The sequence below is a fragment of the Falco punctatus genome (genome assembly GCF_963210335.1).
Source record: "Falco punctatus genome assembly, chromosome: 5".
NCBI lineage: Eukaryota > Metazoa > Chordata > Aves > Falconiformes > Falconidae > Falco > Falco punctatus.
Window position 1 is genome coordinate 85388807 of NC_137584.1, and position 16788 is coordinate 85405594.

The 16788-nt window shown below is 37.5% G+C and overlaps 1 protein-coding gene across 1 annotated transcript in view; it reads left to right on the forward strand.

Annotated features, from left to right (window-relative positions):
- Positions 1-1610: 1610 nt before the first annotated feature.
- The window catches only part of WDR64 (WD repeat domain 64), a 76063-nt gene continuing 60885 nt past the window's right edge, over positions 1611-16788 (forward strand). The window contains 6 exon segments of the mRNA XM_080388015.1: positions 1611-2040; positions 2698-2729; positions 2731-2774; positions 2777-2816; positions 10366-10432; positions 12030-12094. Of these exon segments, the coding sequence (XP_080244141.1) occupies positions 1891-2040; positions 2698-2729; positions 2731-2774; positions 2777-2816; positions 10366-10432; positions 12030-12094 (398 nt within the window). The 5' untranslated portion in view covers positions 1611-1890.

A 16788-nucleotide genomic window follows, 5' to 3' on the forward strand; every position in this document is an offset into this window, starting at 1 on the left:
ACTGCACTGAACCTTTCTTTGAGGGCAGCTTTTTACATCATTCCTTTCTAATTAATTAATGAAACGTGATTCTTTAGCTCTTTCTTCAGTAGTCACTATATTACACATGCAGAGGATAGTTTTATATTTAATTCTTTTTCAGCTAGAGGAAAAATAAATTCACTTTTCCACCACTCCAGTAGGATACCCTAGGGTTCCGCTGTTCAGTAAAGAATTTAAGATCCGGCAGGATGGAAAGATAACGCAGATATAACAGAGAGACTGGTGCTCTCGCAGGGCAAAAATTATGTCTGATCTCAAGACATCGGGTAGCATTTCGAACAATTTTGATTAGTTAGTGGATGTTCTGAGCTGCCACTTTCAAAAGAAAGCGGTAGCTGCAGTTTTGCTTTCTGAATAGCCCTATCCTGCTTTTTTTTTAAAGTATGTCTCAAGAACAAAAACCAGAATGGTCCTTGGGGTACCTTGGTATAGGAATAGTCTGACTTTAAGATCCTGACTGAACTTCAGCGTGAGTTAAATGCAGACCCTTTTCAAAACAGTAACCATTTAAGACATACAGCTGAGCCTTGGCCCAGGACACATATACGTTAAGAGCCAGTGCTTAATCTCTGAGTTTATTAGTTGTATGTTAGGGAAAAAGAAAGAAACAGTAACTTGACTGGAAATTAAGTAAGGCAAGTAAAGGGAGTTTGAATGGCTGTGAGAGTTTAAGGGAGAGGCAGCTGAACAGTTCAAAATAACTAAAACTCCACCACTCCATCGCTGGATTTTCTGCAGTCTTAATCATAATGATTTATGCAATTAAAAAAAATATTTCTGCAGGCTAATTGGGTTTCTAGGACAGAAGTTCTAGTTCACAGACTAGGGATTTTGAATAAAATAAAGAGGATGACAAGGTATATATGTATATATATATTGAATATATTTATTCAAGAAATGGAGAGAGATTTAGTAAGGAAGCAAACATTCAGTGTTACTTCCAAAAACTGTCACAAGTGCCTTTCTAGTTCTTTTGGGATTGAATTGTATGTCTTTGGCCTCTTTGTACTATGTGAACAATGATTCATAATTTAACATCCCTGGTAAAATGCTCTTATTGCTACTGTAAAAACAGGTATCCCCACCCAGACTGAGATCCCTGGTCGAGCCTTGCAGGGTTAGCGCATGCTAGAATATCATCATGCTGGTCTCAGTTCTCCTGTCACAAAGCTAATATAGATGGACAACTGGCTCTGTTGTTCTTTACCAAATAATGTGTGCATCCAAGGGAATCCACAATTTCAGCTGTTCCTAACTGTGTTAGTTGGTGTGCAGCCTCTGGCAGAAAACTTGAAAATAATCCAAAGCATAAGAAGACAATACGAAATTTAGAGATGACTGATATAATCTCCTCACTCCGTACAAAAGTCTGAAAGATATAATAAACTTGCAACAGCTAGTCTCAAAGGTGTATTCTTACTGGAGAATGTGATCTCATATTGCTAAAGCAGTGCCAGCTGTAGCAGAATTGAACCCTGATGAAATCCTTGTCTGGCTCTGGAATTGAGGAAGTTCATGTCTGTTCAACCACCAGCGGCACGGGATACCATGAAATAATCTCACATGCCAGGTTATTAGTGATCCTCATTCATGACCTAGGGCTGCTCAGCAAGTAGCATTCTGTGATGTAATAGGGTTGTGACATCAACAGTTTACTACCTATGCTTGCCAGCTTGAGATGCTAAGCCAGTGTCACCTCTTCTTTGTTATGTAGTGCTTGGTATACCTGTCATGCAGCTGCATCTCGTATGAATTTATGTGGGAATTCAAGATTTAAGGAGCAAAACAGGGCTTGGACCAGGCTATAAGAAGAGCTCTTCCTTTTCACTTGTCCTCTGTCAATAAAGGATGTCTGAAAAGAAGGCTTGTGATAAGGATAGTTACTCTGCTCTTGAATTGCTGGATTTCAAGAATGCTTTGAAGCAGTTCCAGAAACTAGTTGAAGAAATAGTAATCCAGACAACAAAGGAAAGATTAGGCTTGTGTATGAAAGATGATGTTTAGAGTTACTCTTCCTGATGGGAAGGTGTAATTATTCATATGGAGAGAAGGTGTCAGAGAGACAAGACTATTAAAAAAATCAAATTAATGTTCAGACTGTAACTTCTTAATTTTTACAGGAAATAGGCAGATTGCACTATAAGAGTGTTTTTCTCCTCCTGGTAGGACTTCTGGTCAAATTACAACGCTCACAAACAGAATTGGTGGGGTTGCCACATATACAAGTTAGCATAAGCACAAACTCAACGATTTGTATAAATCCAGTTGCTTATTTGTAAATAATGAGGACAGAGGTTTGCTTTTCTCAGTGCAAGTGGCTACTGTTGCATGACAGGATAACCTTTATATCAGAGTGATATCAGATTCATATCCAACAAACCAGAATGGTGGTATGAAAGTAGGGGAAGAAAGAAGAGGTGAGAATTTTTCACCTGTTCTTTTACCTGTTTCCTGTTACGCATTGCAAATCAGCTAGTTTTGAAAAGACTAAACATGAAGATACAACTTTTTTTTTTTTTTTTTTAAATGCTTTGGTGTGAGAAGCTAGAACTTGCATGCTATTGATATTGAAGAAATAAAACAGGAAATAGTGGGGATAAGAAAGGAAGCTGTAGCTTGCCAGGTTTTAATTCTGGATGTTTTTCCTCCCATAGAGATGAGATAGACTATGGTAAGTTCTGTAAAACCACAGACACTTTTTGGTCCAGAAGTCAAGGATCATAATATTAAGGCCTTTTCAGGAAGATTAGCAACAATCCTGATGGCAGGCCAGAGTAGTGTAAGGTAAGGATTTCTAAAACTTGTATTAAATATAAATAACTAATTAGAATCTTTAAAAGTAACAGTATTTAGCTGTTGATTGTGTGTTGTTCATGAGTCTGTTGTTCATGAGCTCTGTAGCATAATGAGGCACTCTCATGTGGTTATTTATCCTGCCATTCATTTCCTAAAAAAAAAAAACCACAAAACATAATAAAAAAAATTGCAAAACCATTATGCCTTTGAAGCTAGAAAATTAAATAAAATTTCTTTTTTTCATTGATCTAGACAAAGCTAGATTGAAAACTGGCTTACAGTAACCGACTTGTTGCTGTTATCCTATTCAGGAAGTGATGTTTAATCCTAACAAGCTGAGAAAGGAGTTCCATATTTAGTTTGATAGTAAACAATTTAGAAACTTGCATGTCTTTGTTTGTTGATTAAATGCAAGTTTCCAGGGAAGACATTTGAAGATAAGAGGGTAAAATCTGTCTTTGGTATTTCTCTTGTAGAATTTGAGTGGTGACAGTCATTCTGGTATGTGTCTTGAGAGCTGAAGGAGTTTGTAATATTATAAAACTTTAGCTCTTTCTAGCTTGTGTTATTCTGTGCCTTATGCTATTATAATTTTAGTTTAAGTAAGAAAAATCCTGCGCTCCTAGTGTTAAAACCTGGAACGTGAAGCTTAAGCGTCAGAAGATCAGTAGTCAGTGTAAATTGTAAATATGAAAATAATCCCTAGAGGCATGCCTAACGTATTTCACTAGACTGAAGACTAGCTCTTTCAGGCTATCGTGTCTGTGAAAGATTAAGTATGGAAGACCTTTGCTAAGCCCTGCCTTTTCCCCCTTTTTTCACATGAGTGAACAGGGCGGTATTTTGCAAATGACAGCATTGTCTCTACAAGATTTTTGCTAAGAAATTCCCTGTATAGGATTTTCTGCTGACTATCTCTGGCTAATTTCAGACTTCTAAATATATCATACAAAACGGCTTAACACATGAGAGAATCCACGCTGCTAATTCTAGCAGATTCTTAAGAGCAAGATTTGCTTATACTGTGCTGGCGACAAAATTAGTCCAGTAATTTCAGCAAGCAGGACTATTTTTTATTCCAAATATGTATAATTTTCCTTATTCAACTCTTTCCAACCCTGAGAGGTATCCATCCTTATAAAGTCACGCCACTGGAGGTCTGAGAAGAAAGATTAATTAGAATGAATTAAATAAAGCCTAGGTAGGTTACATTTTTATTTGTAGGTGAACTGCTTTTCTTTCCTGCCCCTACATGTTTGGCACACCAGCTGAATTTGCAAATCAAAATTCTTATTAAACATTAATTATGCTCTACTGGTTTACCTGAGTTGAGGAAGTTTGTCCCTGTTCTCTCTGAACCAAGGTCCTTGAGCCTATTATGCAGATGCACAAGAATACATGGTAAAGTATGACCTAACTAAATAAAAACATTTTTTCTGCTTCTTTTGTGAAAGAGCAGTGATGTCTACCAGAACTGCTTATCGTCAAACAAAGTTTGATATACTAGATTCCTGACAAGGCAGTAGGATCTGGAGCGTGGAGCCTGAGTATGTCCAGATCTTCTTCTGAACTACTTCAGTAGTATGCATTGGCCTCAGGCTTCTTGACAAAATGCAAAATTCTTATGACTACAGTATGCAATTTTTGCTCTGAGGATAAGTCTATCTTTAGCTAAACCATCAAAAATGCTTCTTCTCCTTCCTCTCCTTCCTCTTCCCCTTTTCACAGGGATAAATCTGGCCTTTACTTAAATGTGAAGCATTAGAGCTATGGCAGTATTTTAGCAGAGAGGTTTTTTACCCAGAGGATTCTGTATCTATTTTTTGAGTCTGTAGATGGGTGAGACCCATTTTTCTGTCTCTACTGGTGGTAAATAGCAAATCTTTGGAAAAAGTGTGTAAGAATGAAGTAACTATGAAATAGTAGATCTGGTTTACTTCTCCTAGCTTCTGACTGCACATTGCTTAAGGATTTCCTGTGCCAGAGTTGCAGCTGCGCTCTACGTTTAGTATCTCTTGATGGACTTTTAATCTATATATTTGTAAATTACTTCTGAAACCACCAAAAAAGGATACTCACATAGCATCCACAGCTTTACAGGTTTTGTGAAAAAGTACTTTCTCTTGTTTCTTTTAAACACGGTGCTCTTTTTTGCATGTGTTATAAGAAATGAACATTTGCTTTAGGAAAGCGTCTTTTATTAAGGTGTTTCTCATGGACAGTGTTTCAAGCAACTGTTCTGTAAGACTGACTGGTTTTTACATTGTTTGAGCCAATCTGTATTAGAAGCATCTGTCATCATATGCTACTACAAAATTTTGTTTGGTTTTTACCTGAAGGCAGAATTGGGCCGAGGGGACATAACTTACAGCACACAATAACTTTCCTATCGACAGCATTGGTGGAATTGCATATATGGCAAGCCCTTGCTGGGCTTAAAGCCACAAGGCAAGGCATGAACTATAAATTCAGTAGCCTAGTTCCAGTTTAGATTACACTGGAACACCACTTTGTTTGAACCTTGAAGTTACGCAACACCCGTTCTTTACATGTTATTGACAATTGCCATCAAGTAATTTCCTAATACTATTCTAGAAACAGTTTGTTCGGTCCTTTCAATTTAGTAAGGTTCTGTATGAGAACATTTCTGGTTAATACCTCTCTTAACATTGTTTTTACTTACAATGTCACATTACTCACAAACTTTGCTTAAGTCAGGCATTAAAGATTTTCTTCAAGGAAGGCCTGGGGGAAATAGCTGTAGAGAACATCAAACATTATATAACTGCCTTCTAGTGAATGTGCCTTACAAGCCCTCTTTAACAGATAGAACTTTAGACCACATCCAGTTCCTCTGTTATTAAGTTCACCTTGCGAGAGGTAAATTTGAAATCTTTTATCTTTGCATGTCTCCTACTTGCACGTCATCCCTTCTTCCTTCCCTCCTTTTTTCAACACGAGAGAATGCATAAAGGTGAAGCCCTGGCTTTGCTCAGCATTTCTTTGAATCTGTCTAAAAATAGGGGCAGGGATGGGGGGAAGATTTCTGGTTCTGCTGGCACATGATACACAAGCTAAGCTCTTGAAATGGCCAGCTGCCATCAGACATGCTGAAGTACTGCGTGATTACAACACCAGTTAAACCCTTGTGCTAGTCAAAATTTTCTAGTTCATCTCAAACTTCTTACTGCTTTCTGTGTGGGATTGGAGAGAGGTGACATAACTTCTTGTATAGATGTGGCAAACTAGACCCAGATCCTAGATAGAGTCATGCACTAGGGGTATGATGCAGGGACCAATTCATGGTGACTGTCAGACTGACAGTCCTTTGTTTAGGGAAGCAGAGTAGTAGCAAACTATGTTCAGGCTCACTAGTTTATAAAAGAGCTGAAGGAAGCTCTGTTTGTTTACTGGAGTATCTTTTACTCCAAAACCTTACTTGAGTTTCCAGTGCAATCAGACTAGTTACCTGGGCTATATAATTACACAAACAAGTACAGTATGGGGGTCAAATAAAAGAGGTGAAGCCCCTTTAGTTTCCTTATGAAATGTGTGGGATTTGCCTGAGAAAAAATTCCCCAGAACCTTTTCTATGATCATCCCTCAAATTTTCCAAGTGTGAGCTGACTAATGACAGCTTTTTAAAATGTCCTGTGAATAAACTTTCTTGAAAAAAGAGGAGTGTGGTGTTCAATGAATCTTCAGTATCTCACAGCATAAATTTCATGTAGGATGGATATCAATGAGACTGTACAAGTGCCGCAGTCGTGAAATGGAAATACTTGTTATTTCTCTGTTCAAAAGAATCTTGATTAAAGTGTTAATGTGGTTTTTTTATTTATTTTCTCTTGTGGGGAGAAATATTTAACATAAGTAACTGGCAATCCATCTATGATGGAAGTAATAATTCAGTTATGAAATAGACAAAGATCAGACTGTTTGAATCAGCTTCAATCTGACACTGATTTCTTCACCTTGACATGGCCTTATCCAGCACAGTTTGAAATATAATATGGCATTAAAAAAGCTGCAGTGAATTTTTTGCTTTTTTTTCCCTTTCTGTTTAGTGGGAAGTCTAATGGTGATATGCATTAAAGCTATCTACATTTAGGAACATAAAGCTTAACTCAGGAAAAAAGGGATAAGATTTGTTTTATATTTTTGGCATAGAGAAAGAAATGAAAACTGAATTAAGAAAATTGCTGATTCCTGATCTAGCTTACAGTGAAACAGAATAATCATTGCATTGATCATTTGATTGTTGTCTAAGCCCAATTTACATCAACCATAACTTCAGCATCAGCTTTTCATCTACTGTAATTATGTTAACATCCCGTCTGTGATGATTAGATCAAAGCAGTAATTTCCAGGCTTATTTGAATGAGTTCTAATAAAATAAAATGGGATTGGTTTGTATCCTACATATCACATGGTGGTGGCCTTTTTAAATTTTGTTTCTCTGACAAGCTACAGTTTCAAAATGGTTCAGGTAGTCCTGGAGAGTTACTAATGTCAGGACTGAACCCAGTGTTCTTTGTTCTTCTAACTGCCACAGGCTTATAAATGTTCTAAAGTCTCCTCATCTCTTTTTCACCTCTTGACATTCAGAGATGTACACATTTACTTACTGGTGAGGATCATAGACCATTTGTTTTTTTTCCTTCCACTCATATCTGCAGGTCTTTCTCTTTTTTTATTTTTTTTTAGGTTGATTCTATTTAACACTTGACCAGTCTAAGTCCCACTCGCTTTTCTCATCCTCCTTAGCCTATTCATTCCTTCTAAGGGCAACTTTTCTTGCTCTGAAACAAACAACAAAAAAAGCAAATCTGCTTCTTTACATGCTTGAAAACTCTATTGAAATGGTTGGCCTTTTAAGACTGGGGAGTATTCTGTGTATTCTAGTTGAGACCAGCTGTTGTTTGAGAGAATGGTGAAAGGGACAGATATGCCTCCCTTACCTGATAATTTGTTCTTATAATGTTCATTAACCTACTAGTTACGTTAGACAAATTACATTTATAAACTGCAGCTTGGACATCCCATTAATTACTCCATGTGAGCAATGTAAGTAGTCTTGATCTTGCTTCAGCTTCCTTTTTATCACTTAATTTTTCAAATGTTTCATTGATAACAGATACTTTCTGTAACATCCTGAATAGCTATTATGGTTTCTGCTGCTCCAGAGTTTTAATGATTTTTTTTCTTTCTAAAGGGACTGTATTTCATCCCTGTTCTTCTGAGTTCCCCTGCTGCTTTTGGCACTGCTGAGCATGCCCTCAATCTTGAAAGTCAAAGAAGAGGGATACACTTCCTTTGTTCCTTTGGTATTTCTCTTTTATGACCTCTGTCTCACCCACCTTTCCCAGAACTCTATCCCTGACCCTTTGTTCCTCTCTTCCTACTCTCACCGATCTAGTTTTCAATTTTACCTCTTCATATCTGGCTTCTCTTCAGCTTGACAAAATCATCCAAATATATTTCCATGACCTAAAAGATCATGGCCTTGTATAACTGTTCCTATTTCTTTATCTTCCTGATGTTTCTCTTTTTCAAGTATCTCCCTGTTCAAGGGTTTCCTGTTTCCAGCAGTCTGCACCATAGTATACCCCTACTCAGAGGACACTTCTTCATTAAAAAGACATTACAGTAATTTTAAATCTTTTTAGTTAAATTAGAATCCCCCCTTAGTTATTCACTGGCTTGAAGATTTAAAATACTTATCCTGGACAGTCTAACAGCTATCATTTATCAATGACTGAGGAAACTGACCTCTGCATCTCTTTCCCAAGTGCAGTTGGCACTTTGAAAGCTCTATTTTTTTTAGTGACAACCATCTGAAAGATGTATAAATTGCATTGTGCTTCATCTTTTATTGTCTTTGTCAACCTCTGGTAGATGTTATGGGGTTATGGGGCTTGTTAGGATCCCCTGTCTCCATGTTAAGAGTCAGCAGAAGTAGTTTATGCAGCTGTAAGGGATTTCTAAGATGCCCTTTCTTTGGGCAGTGTTCTTTAGTAAGGTTTTTAACATTATCTCCCATAACATACTCATAGACATGCTGACAATGTACGGGTTAAATAAGTTGGCAGTGAGGTGGAAAGAATACTGGCTGAACCCGTAAGTGATAAAAAATCCAGCTGGAGGCAAGTCACTAGTGGCATATACCAGGGGTTGATTCTGAAGCCAATATGTAACATCTTCATTAATGACCTAGACAATGAGAGAGAGTGTACCCTCAGCAATTTGCAAATACAAAACTGGGAGCAGTGGATGATACACCCAGAGGGTTGTGCTGCTGCCATTCAGAGGGACCTCAACAAGCTGGGGAAACAGGCTGACAGGAACCTTATGACATTCAACAAGGGAAGTGCAAAGCTCTGCACCTGGGGAGGAACAAGCTCATGCACCAGTATACACTGGTGACAGACCAGCTGAGAAGCAGCCCTGCACAAAAGACCTTTGGTCCTTTGAACATGAGCCAGTAATATGCTCTTATAGCAAAGCAGGCCAACAGCATCCTAGGCTGGTTTACAAAAAGGATTGCCAGCAGGTCAGATGTGGTCATCCTCTCTATTCAGGACTTGAGACCATACCTGGGGTACTGTGTCCAGATCTGGGTTCCCCAGTGCAGGAGAGATATGGAGCTACTAGAGTGAACGGCTATGAAGATGATTAAGGGGCTGGAGCACCTCTCATATGAGGAAAAGCTGAGAGAGCTGAGACTGTTCAGTCTGGAGAAGACTATTAACATTGTCTGTAAATACCTAATGGGTGGGGAATGAAGAAGAGAGAGACAGACTCTTCTGCATAGTGCCCACAGACCTGACAGGTTGGACAGGGCTCTGAGCAACCTGATCTAGTTGAAGATGTCCAGGCTCATTGCAGAGGGATTGGACTAGATGACCTTTAAAGGTCCCTTCCAACCCAAAGTATTCTGTGATTCTGTTCTGTTCTACGATTCTAGGACAAGAGGCGATGGACAAAAATTCAAAAGTGGAATTCAATTTGAACACAAGAAAACACTTTTTTTACCATGAGGGTGATCAAACACTGGAACAATTTGTGGAGTCTTCATCCTTAGAGACACTCAAAACCCAACTTGACATGGTTCTGAGCAACTTCGTGTCACTGACCTCATTGGACAGGGGAGCTGGACTAAATGATCCCAAGAAGTCCCTTTCAACCTCATGACTTTGTGATTTTGTGATTCTATAACACTGTTTTTATACGTATTAGAGGTGGAAACCTGCTGTAAGAATATTAATTGATGATAGCAGAAAGCGTACATCCTTGATTTTTTGGAGAAAACATTCCATTATAATGGTCTAGCTATACTAATTCTTTCAGAACCTTTCTATTTAATATTAAACAATTGGGGTATTCAGGTGGAACTAAAAACAGTGAGAATCAACTGTGAAAATGCTGTGACGTGAAAACCAACCACATGTATTTATTAGTAGTATCGCCCACTTTTTGATTCACACTGGGTATCATGAAGATTATGTTATTATGACTTTGTTGAAGGGGCGTGGACCTGGAATTTGGCAAAGTAAATCCTGTATCCTGTTTGAATGAAGGATGGAAAGACAAGGTTATATGACAAGAAACTAGAAAGAGGAATGTAAGGGGCTAGCTGTAAAGTGAAAGATGAAGAGTAATGTGTAAGAATATTTTTTTTGAAAGATGTACACCTGAATCTCTCAAAGTAGAAAAATGGGAGTTATGTTGTATAACATGAAAAGTACTAAACTAGAAAAAAGTGCAAAGTTTTGTATTGCATCCAAAGGGGCATTGCTTTTAGAATTCATGGAAGTGAGTATATATAACATTCATAATATGAGAAAAGAGTTTAAAAAATCTGTACTGCGGAATGGGGCTGAACTAACTTCCTGAGGAAATGACTAACCTACGCTTGGGTACAGAGCTTGAGGTTTGGAAAGCATTTCAGCTAAATATCATCACAACCTGGAACAGAAATGAGCTACTTACCTGAATATCCTGTGTAGGGATCTCCATCACGATCAATACAAACGGAACATTGCCAGGCTTAGGGAGGTGGCTGAAAAATAGTTTTAAAAATGAACTTTATATTCAATGCTTTTCAGGCAAATGGGAATCTACATATCTTTATGGAAAAGCTCTTCTTCTGTGTAGGCTAAACCACTATGCTACTTTAAAACTCTCCATTTATACAGATAATTCTGTTTTGTCTGCCTTTTACTTCTTCTAGCTGAGGAAGCACAAGTATGTAAAACTGGAAAAAGGAAATTGAAGATGATTGTTTACAAAAAAATCGTTACAAGGCAAAACTGTACTAAGAGCTTTATCAATTAGATGGCTTTCATTCCTAGAAGCCCTGTGCATGCTGGCTTCTTTCCAAACACTGAAGAAAGATTGTGCCTGAGTAGCGGGTCTCAGCAATTTAAAGTCATATTGACAGTGGGTGGTTAAGGCAAGTAACACTAGGAAACTTACTCAAAGTATATTAAATGATAAATATGTGAGATAAATATTGGACTTTATACATACAAACATATATTCCAAAATCAGTTCTGTTATAAATTGCTTGTTTCATTCACTTTTGTTTTGCTTAGATTTTTGGCTGTTTCATAGGAGAAAGTGATGCCGTGTCTTCCCAGCTGAAAGAAAACATGGGTTTCCTTGTATCCAAAAAACCACAGATTACTCATGCAGGTGACATAGTTCATCCTAATTTTTTTTAATGCTGTCTGTTACACACTTTATTGAAAGGACAGTAATAAGATCGCATGTCTGTCTGTGCTTATTATTCATGATGCCTCGTCTTCTTATGTGTTCCAGAATATATGTTTTTTCACTAAACTCTGCATCTGAATACTCCACTGCTGCCTTTTCTCCATTTTCCTAAATTATTCTGAAATTATGAATTCTTCTGACTCAGACTGTTTATTTATGCAGTTATTCTTTGCCTTTCTGTATTTTTAAATAATGTAGGAATAACTAGCACATCCATAATGCATTAATGACATTTAAAAATGCAACATGATTATTTAAATCAAGTATAGGATGATCCATGATATAATGCATTACTGCCTTGGAGTTGATAGCAGTATGCATTTCAGGAAGAGAAAATTTTCTTGATATTATGGTTCTATTTGTTTAGATTTTCTGTGTCTGTAAGATGAAGAGTAATGTTTACTCATTGAAAGGTGCCCCATCTGGATTTCACAGTACTGTCCTCTTGGAAACGGGTGCTAACAGTTTTTAACAACCAGCTAATTCTGACTCAAACTTTTTCATTATTCCATTAGACAGTATACATGGGAACTGAGTGAACTGTGATCTAGCATGTAAACTTACCCGTAAAAAAAAGCTAGATTTTTTTTTTTATCAAAGTTAAATTTGTCTATATTTTTAAAGTACAGTAGGAAATATTAATTGTTGTTTTCAACTATAAATCTACTGAACCATCAACAGAAATTGACAGAAAATAGAGATGGCTAATAGAAGACCTTCTTAACAGAAGTTAGTTTAATAGAAAATAATATGCATTTCTTTTTAGAAAAAGTTTCCCTTAATACAAAATATGCTATTGGAATTATATATATATATATTGCATATATAGTGAAAACCAGATAATTATCTATTTGCTATGGCTACTGAGAATATGTAGAATGGGCAGAAACATTTTTTGGTTCTTTGCAAAGAATTATTAAATACAGCAAGATCTAGAAGCTTGAAAGTCCTGAATTTTCTGACAGTCTGCATGACACAGCTTCACAGTTACTCCCCTCATCAGCAAACTCTAAGGAGACCTGTACCATTTTAAGTAGAAGTTCAGGCTCAAGATGCTGTTAAAGTAGAATTTGTAAATGGCTCTCCCAGATGATTATGTTACTATTTCGAGGTATGCACTTCTAGATGCTGTGAGATACATCACACATCTATGCTCATTGGCGCTTTACATTGGTACAATTTTAATACAACCAGTTTATTAAAAATTGTTTCAAACAATGCAGTAAAGCTTTATAGCAGCACTAATGCTTTCTAGGGGTTTTAGCTAATTAGTGTGTAATACTTATGACAGGAGTGTGCAAAGCAAGAAGGGATTCCTGTGGATGATTAAACAACAAAGCAGTGCTGCAGTTTTCGTAAATGCTGAAATAATTTATTTGAAAGCCTAGTATTTTGTCCTCCAGAGCATTATCCCTCTTACGTACCTACAAAAAATAATTTCACAAAGTATAATGTTAAAAATAGCTCTCTTCCCCACCCCCTACCTCCCCACGCTGTTTTCAAGTTGAATTGCTGCCTTCTCATAGACTGGACAGACGTCACTCTGACATCAGTGACTGCAGTGTAAATGATTGTACACCCAGCTGCTTAATGCAGTGAATTAAAGACCTCAAATCCCACTTATAAAACTGTATGTTCTGAAAATTACTAAGGCATTACGACAGCAGTCATTTACTGATGCTATGATCTCTGATCTCAGTTGATCTAAGCAAATGACTTTTGACTTCATTAGAATTGTTCTGATATATGTTGATGCAAGCAAGGGAAAACTAGTTCTTCAGCATTGCTATCATTTGAGTCCTGTTGCTAGACTATGACTTCACATCACAAAGGCAAATATAGAGTTAGCAACTTTTGCATCATTCTTCTTCTCTCAAAGACTAAGGATTTAAAGAGTTCTGGCTTTAAAATCTCAGCTAGTGAGCTGTTTTGTCTAATTTGGCTTTGCAGCATATTGGTAAAGGGAGTATGTAGAAGCTTGCCCTGAAGGTGCTGCTTGGTGGATCTTGTGCTCTGAATGGAGGGGCCAAAATATAGATTCATGAGCAGTGCATTGACAAATAGACAGGGAAGCTATTTTCTTATTATGGTTGCATTTTTAAGATTATTAAAATGTATGGTGTTCTTGGATGCACATATATGCCACAGAACTCAGTGTGTTCCATGTAAATGAATGAATAATACTTGAGCAGACATAATTAGTGAATCTGATATTATAGAGATTTTAACTGTGCCACTTCTGGGGCATTTGACAAAAAATATACATGTGGAGGAAGAGACAAGGCCATATTCTGTTCATTTACCCTGGTGTAAATTGACGTCCAGTGCAACCAAGTGTTCCACAACATCAGCTTATTATTATTCTCATTGCTTTTTGGAAAGCAACCGTAACTTGACAATCTCTTTAACGGTTATGTTATATTCTTGGAGTCAGCTGACAATCTAGACAAGAAGTTTTTATTTGATACTGGGTAGAGAATTTCTGCCATAAAAAGTGTGACAGGAGGATATGTTTGACATAATGGTATCTCTCACTATTATGGTGCAATGCCATAATTGTTAGGATTATGATTCCAAAGAAGTACAATACAAAACCTGGTAGCTTTAGTGTTGACAGATAACTCCATTTAGTATCTGTGAGCACCCACTTCTGTTCAGCTCTGCACCTGATCTGTGTGCCCCTGTCTTGTGCCACTTTCCCGTCCTTTCCCAGCTGTTCCCACTTTTTCAGCCTTCCCTAGGGAAAGAAAGAAGTAGGTTAGAAATACTTTGGATTCCTCCCCTTTAGGATGGAGGATCATTACTGCTGGGGATCACTGGTCAGTTGGGATCATTACTGCTGAGCATGTCAGTCTCTACCATAGGGTGTAAAGTGTTTCAGGGGAAAATCTTTGGCTTCCCCAGGACATCTGTTTGTCTGGGGAGCTGATGGTTAGTGACAAGAGAAAAGAAACCCATGCCCACAACTCCATGAAAGCATTCTGGATCAGAAAAATTTAATGGTATTTGATGATGTCATGTTACTTCTGTTGTTGTCATTATAGTCACTCTTTTGGTATCAGAATTGTGACTTTTTCAGGTGCTTTAGTTACAAGTGACCCTCTTCTGCTTCGTGCTCTACCTTGTCTTAGGGAATAGTTGATTGTATATAACATTCTTATTTAAGTGTTTGCACTGAATGGCCCTGGCTTTGGCCAATTCACTTTCTTCTCATCCTTCCTCTAACTACTGCACTGGAAATAGAATTAAAGTGGATGTTACTGGGCTTGACATTCCTGAACTTTCTGATGGTTGTTAAAAGATTTTCATGCTTTCAGAACACAATATTTTAAGCTATTTTGTTTGTAAAATTGATATTCTATATCCTTATCCCAAAATGCAATGAAATCAAATTCTGGATTTTTTTAAAGATAGTAAATCCCAATTTCAAGACAGTTTAAATGTATGTTGCTATTAAATTTATTAACTTGGGGATTTTGGGGGAGACATAACTCTAGAACTGGGTCACAGTTTTTCTATTATAAAGCATGGTTATTAAAACTGAAGGTTTGCATTTTAATAGCTTTTATCTAAAAAAATGTAAAAAAAGGACAATATCTTATGTGAGTGTAAATCATCACCTAGTATTTATCTATTAAAGGTATGGTGAATTATACTAGTTGAAGACCTCAGCACCAAATGGTTATAATGCACAACTATGAATAATACCTTATGATTAATTTCTGAATAGCTGAAGAGAGAAAGCTGCGTTTACCTTGCATAGCTTACATTTCTCCTTTTCGTATCTGCAGAAATAACAGTTGATTCTTTTTTCACCACAGTTGTTATGCCATTTTCATCTGGTTTAACATCATCACCAATACTGGCATTAGCTAACTGATCAAGCTATATATTTGTATGCATCTTTGTGCAAATGAAGTAAGGTCCTGAATTCAGAGATGAGTTATCAGACTTAAAACCTTCCACCCACCGATAAACCAATGATGAACAGAGGGTGGCTGACAAACTGCAGAACAGTCCCTAGGTTCCTCTACCTTCTTCCATTCAGTGTTCTCATTCTTAAGATTTCAGAGCAGAGGCTTATTCAACCACAGTAACAGAGGTCTTGACCCTGAAAGATATTGAGCCAGGAAGGCTGTGAAACATAGTAGTTCTAGAAATAAAATCCAGTGGACTGCAGCCATCAGAACTTTCCCAGCATCATGATGGTATAAATGGAACATGAACTACGAGTACAGATCATTTACTGTTTTTTTCCAGGGATGTTATGGAGAAAAGGTCACTTCAAGAAAACCTGATTTCATTTCTTGATGAGATATGTGCCTAAGTGAAAATAATAGAAGCATAAATATAATGCACTTAAAACTCTGTAAAGTATTCCACTTAGTACCATATGACCTTCTGTTTTAAAATATGATCACTGAAAAAACCTCTAGAGTGCATGGATTAAAAATTGTTCAGCCGACAGGTCCCAAGAACAGCAGTCAGCCTAGAATCATCATTGAATGATGTTGGCAATACTGGCAGTGAACAAGTCACTTCTCTTGAAGAATGGAAATGAAATGTCTTTTAAGTGTAGTATTAGAAAAACATCAACAGGCCCAGTGGATGAGCCAGACAAGCTGAAACAAACTACTGGAAATGAGGGAGTGACGACAGAGCCCTTGAATGAGGGGATGGAACAAGGATGTAATGAAAACATTTATCTAGTGCAACTGCCTCATTTGTCAAGTACGGCAGTGCCAAGATAAATTCTTATAGCCCTTGCTCTAAAGCTGGAACTAGGCAGCATGTTTTGCTTATAGTCTCTGGCAAACTGTTCTCTTCTCAGTATATCAAATTAATTACTAATTTGTGAATTGCTCTCTTGAGGACTTCCATACTAGCAGTTTCTAAGTAGTCTCAAGCTCCATGCTAGGAGGCTGTTTGGGTCAAGAACTTTCATTTTGGATCTTAAGGATAGAGCACCATGCTCTGCTGTTCACACACACAGCCAGTTCATTCCACAGGCTGAGGTCCCTGAACAAGAACTGGCCTGGAAGGCGCTGCTGGCTAACTTGAATGATCTCTCTGTCGGGCTCTAAACTTCTCAGTGGACATTCTCTGGAGCATGCTATGCAGGAAGCCAAACTGTTCTTATAGAAGTCTCTCCAGGCCTATATAACCACTGAT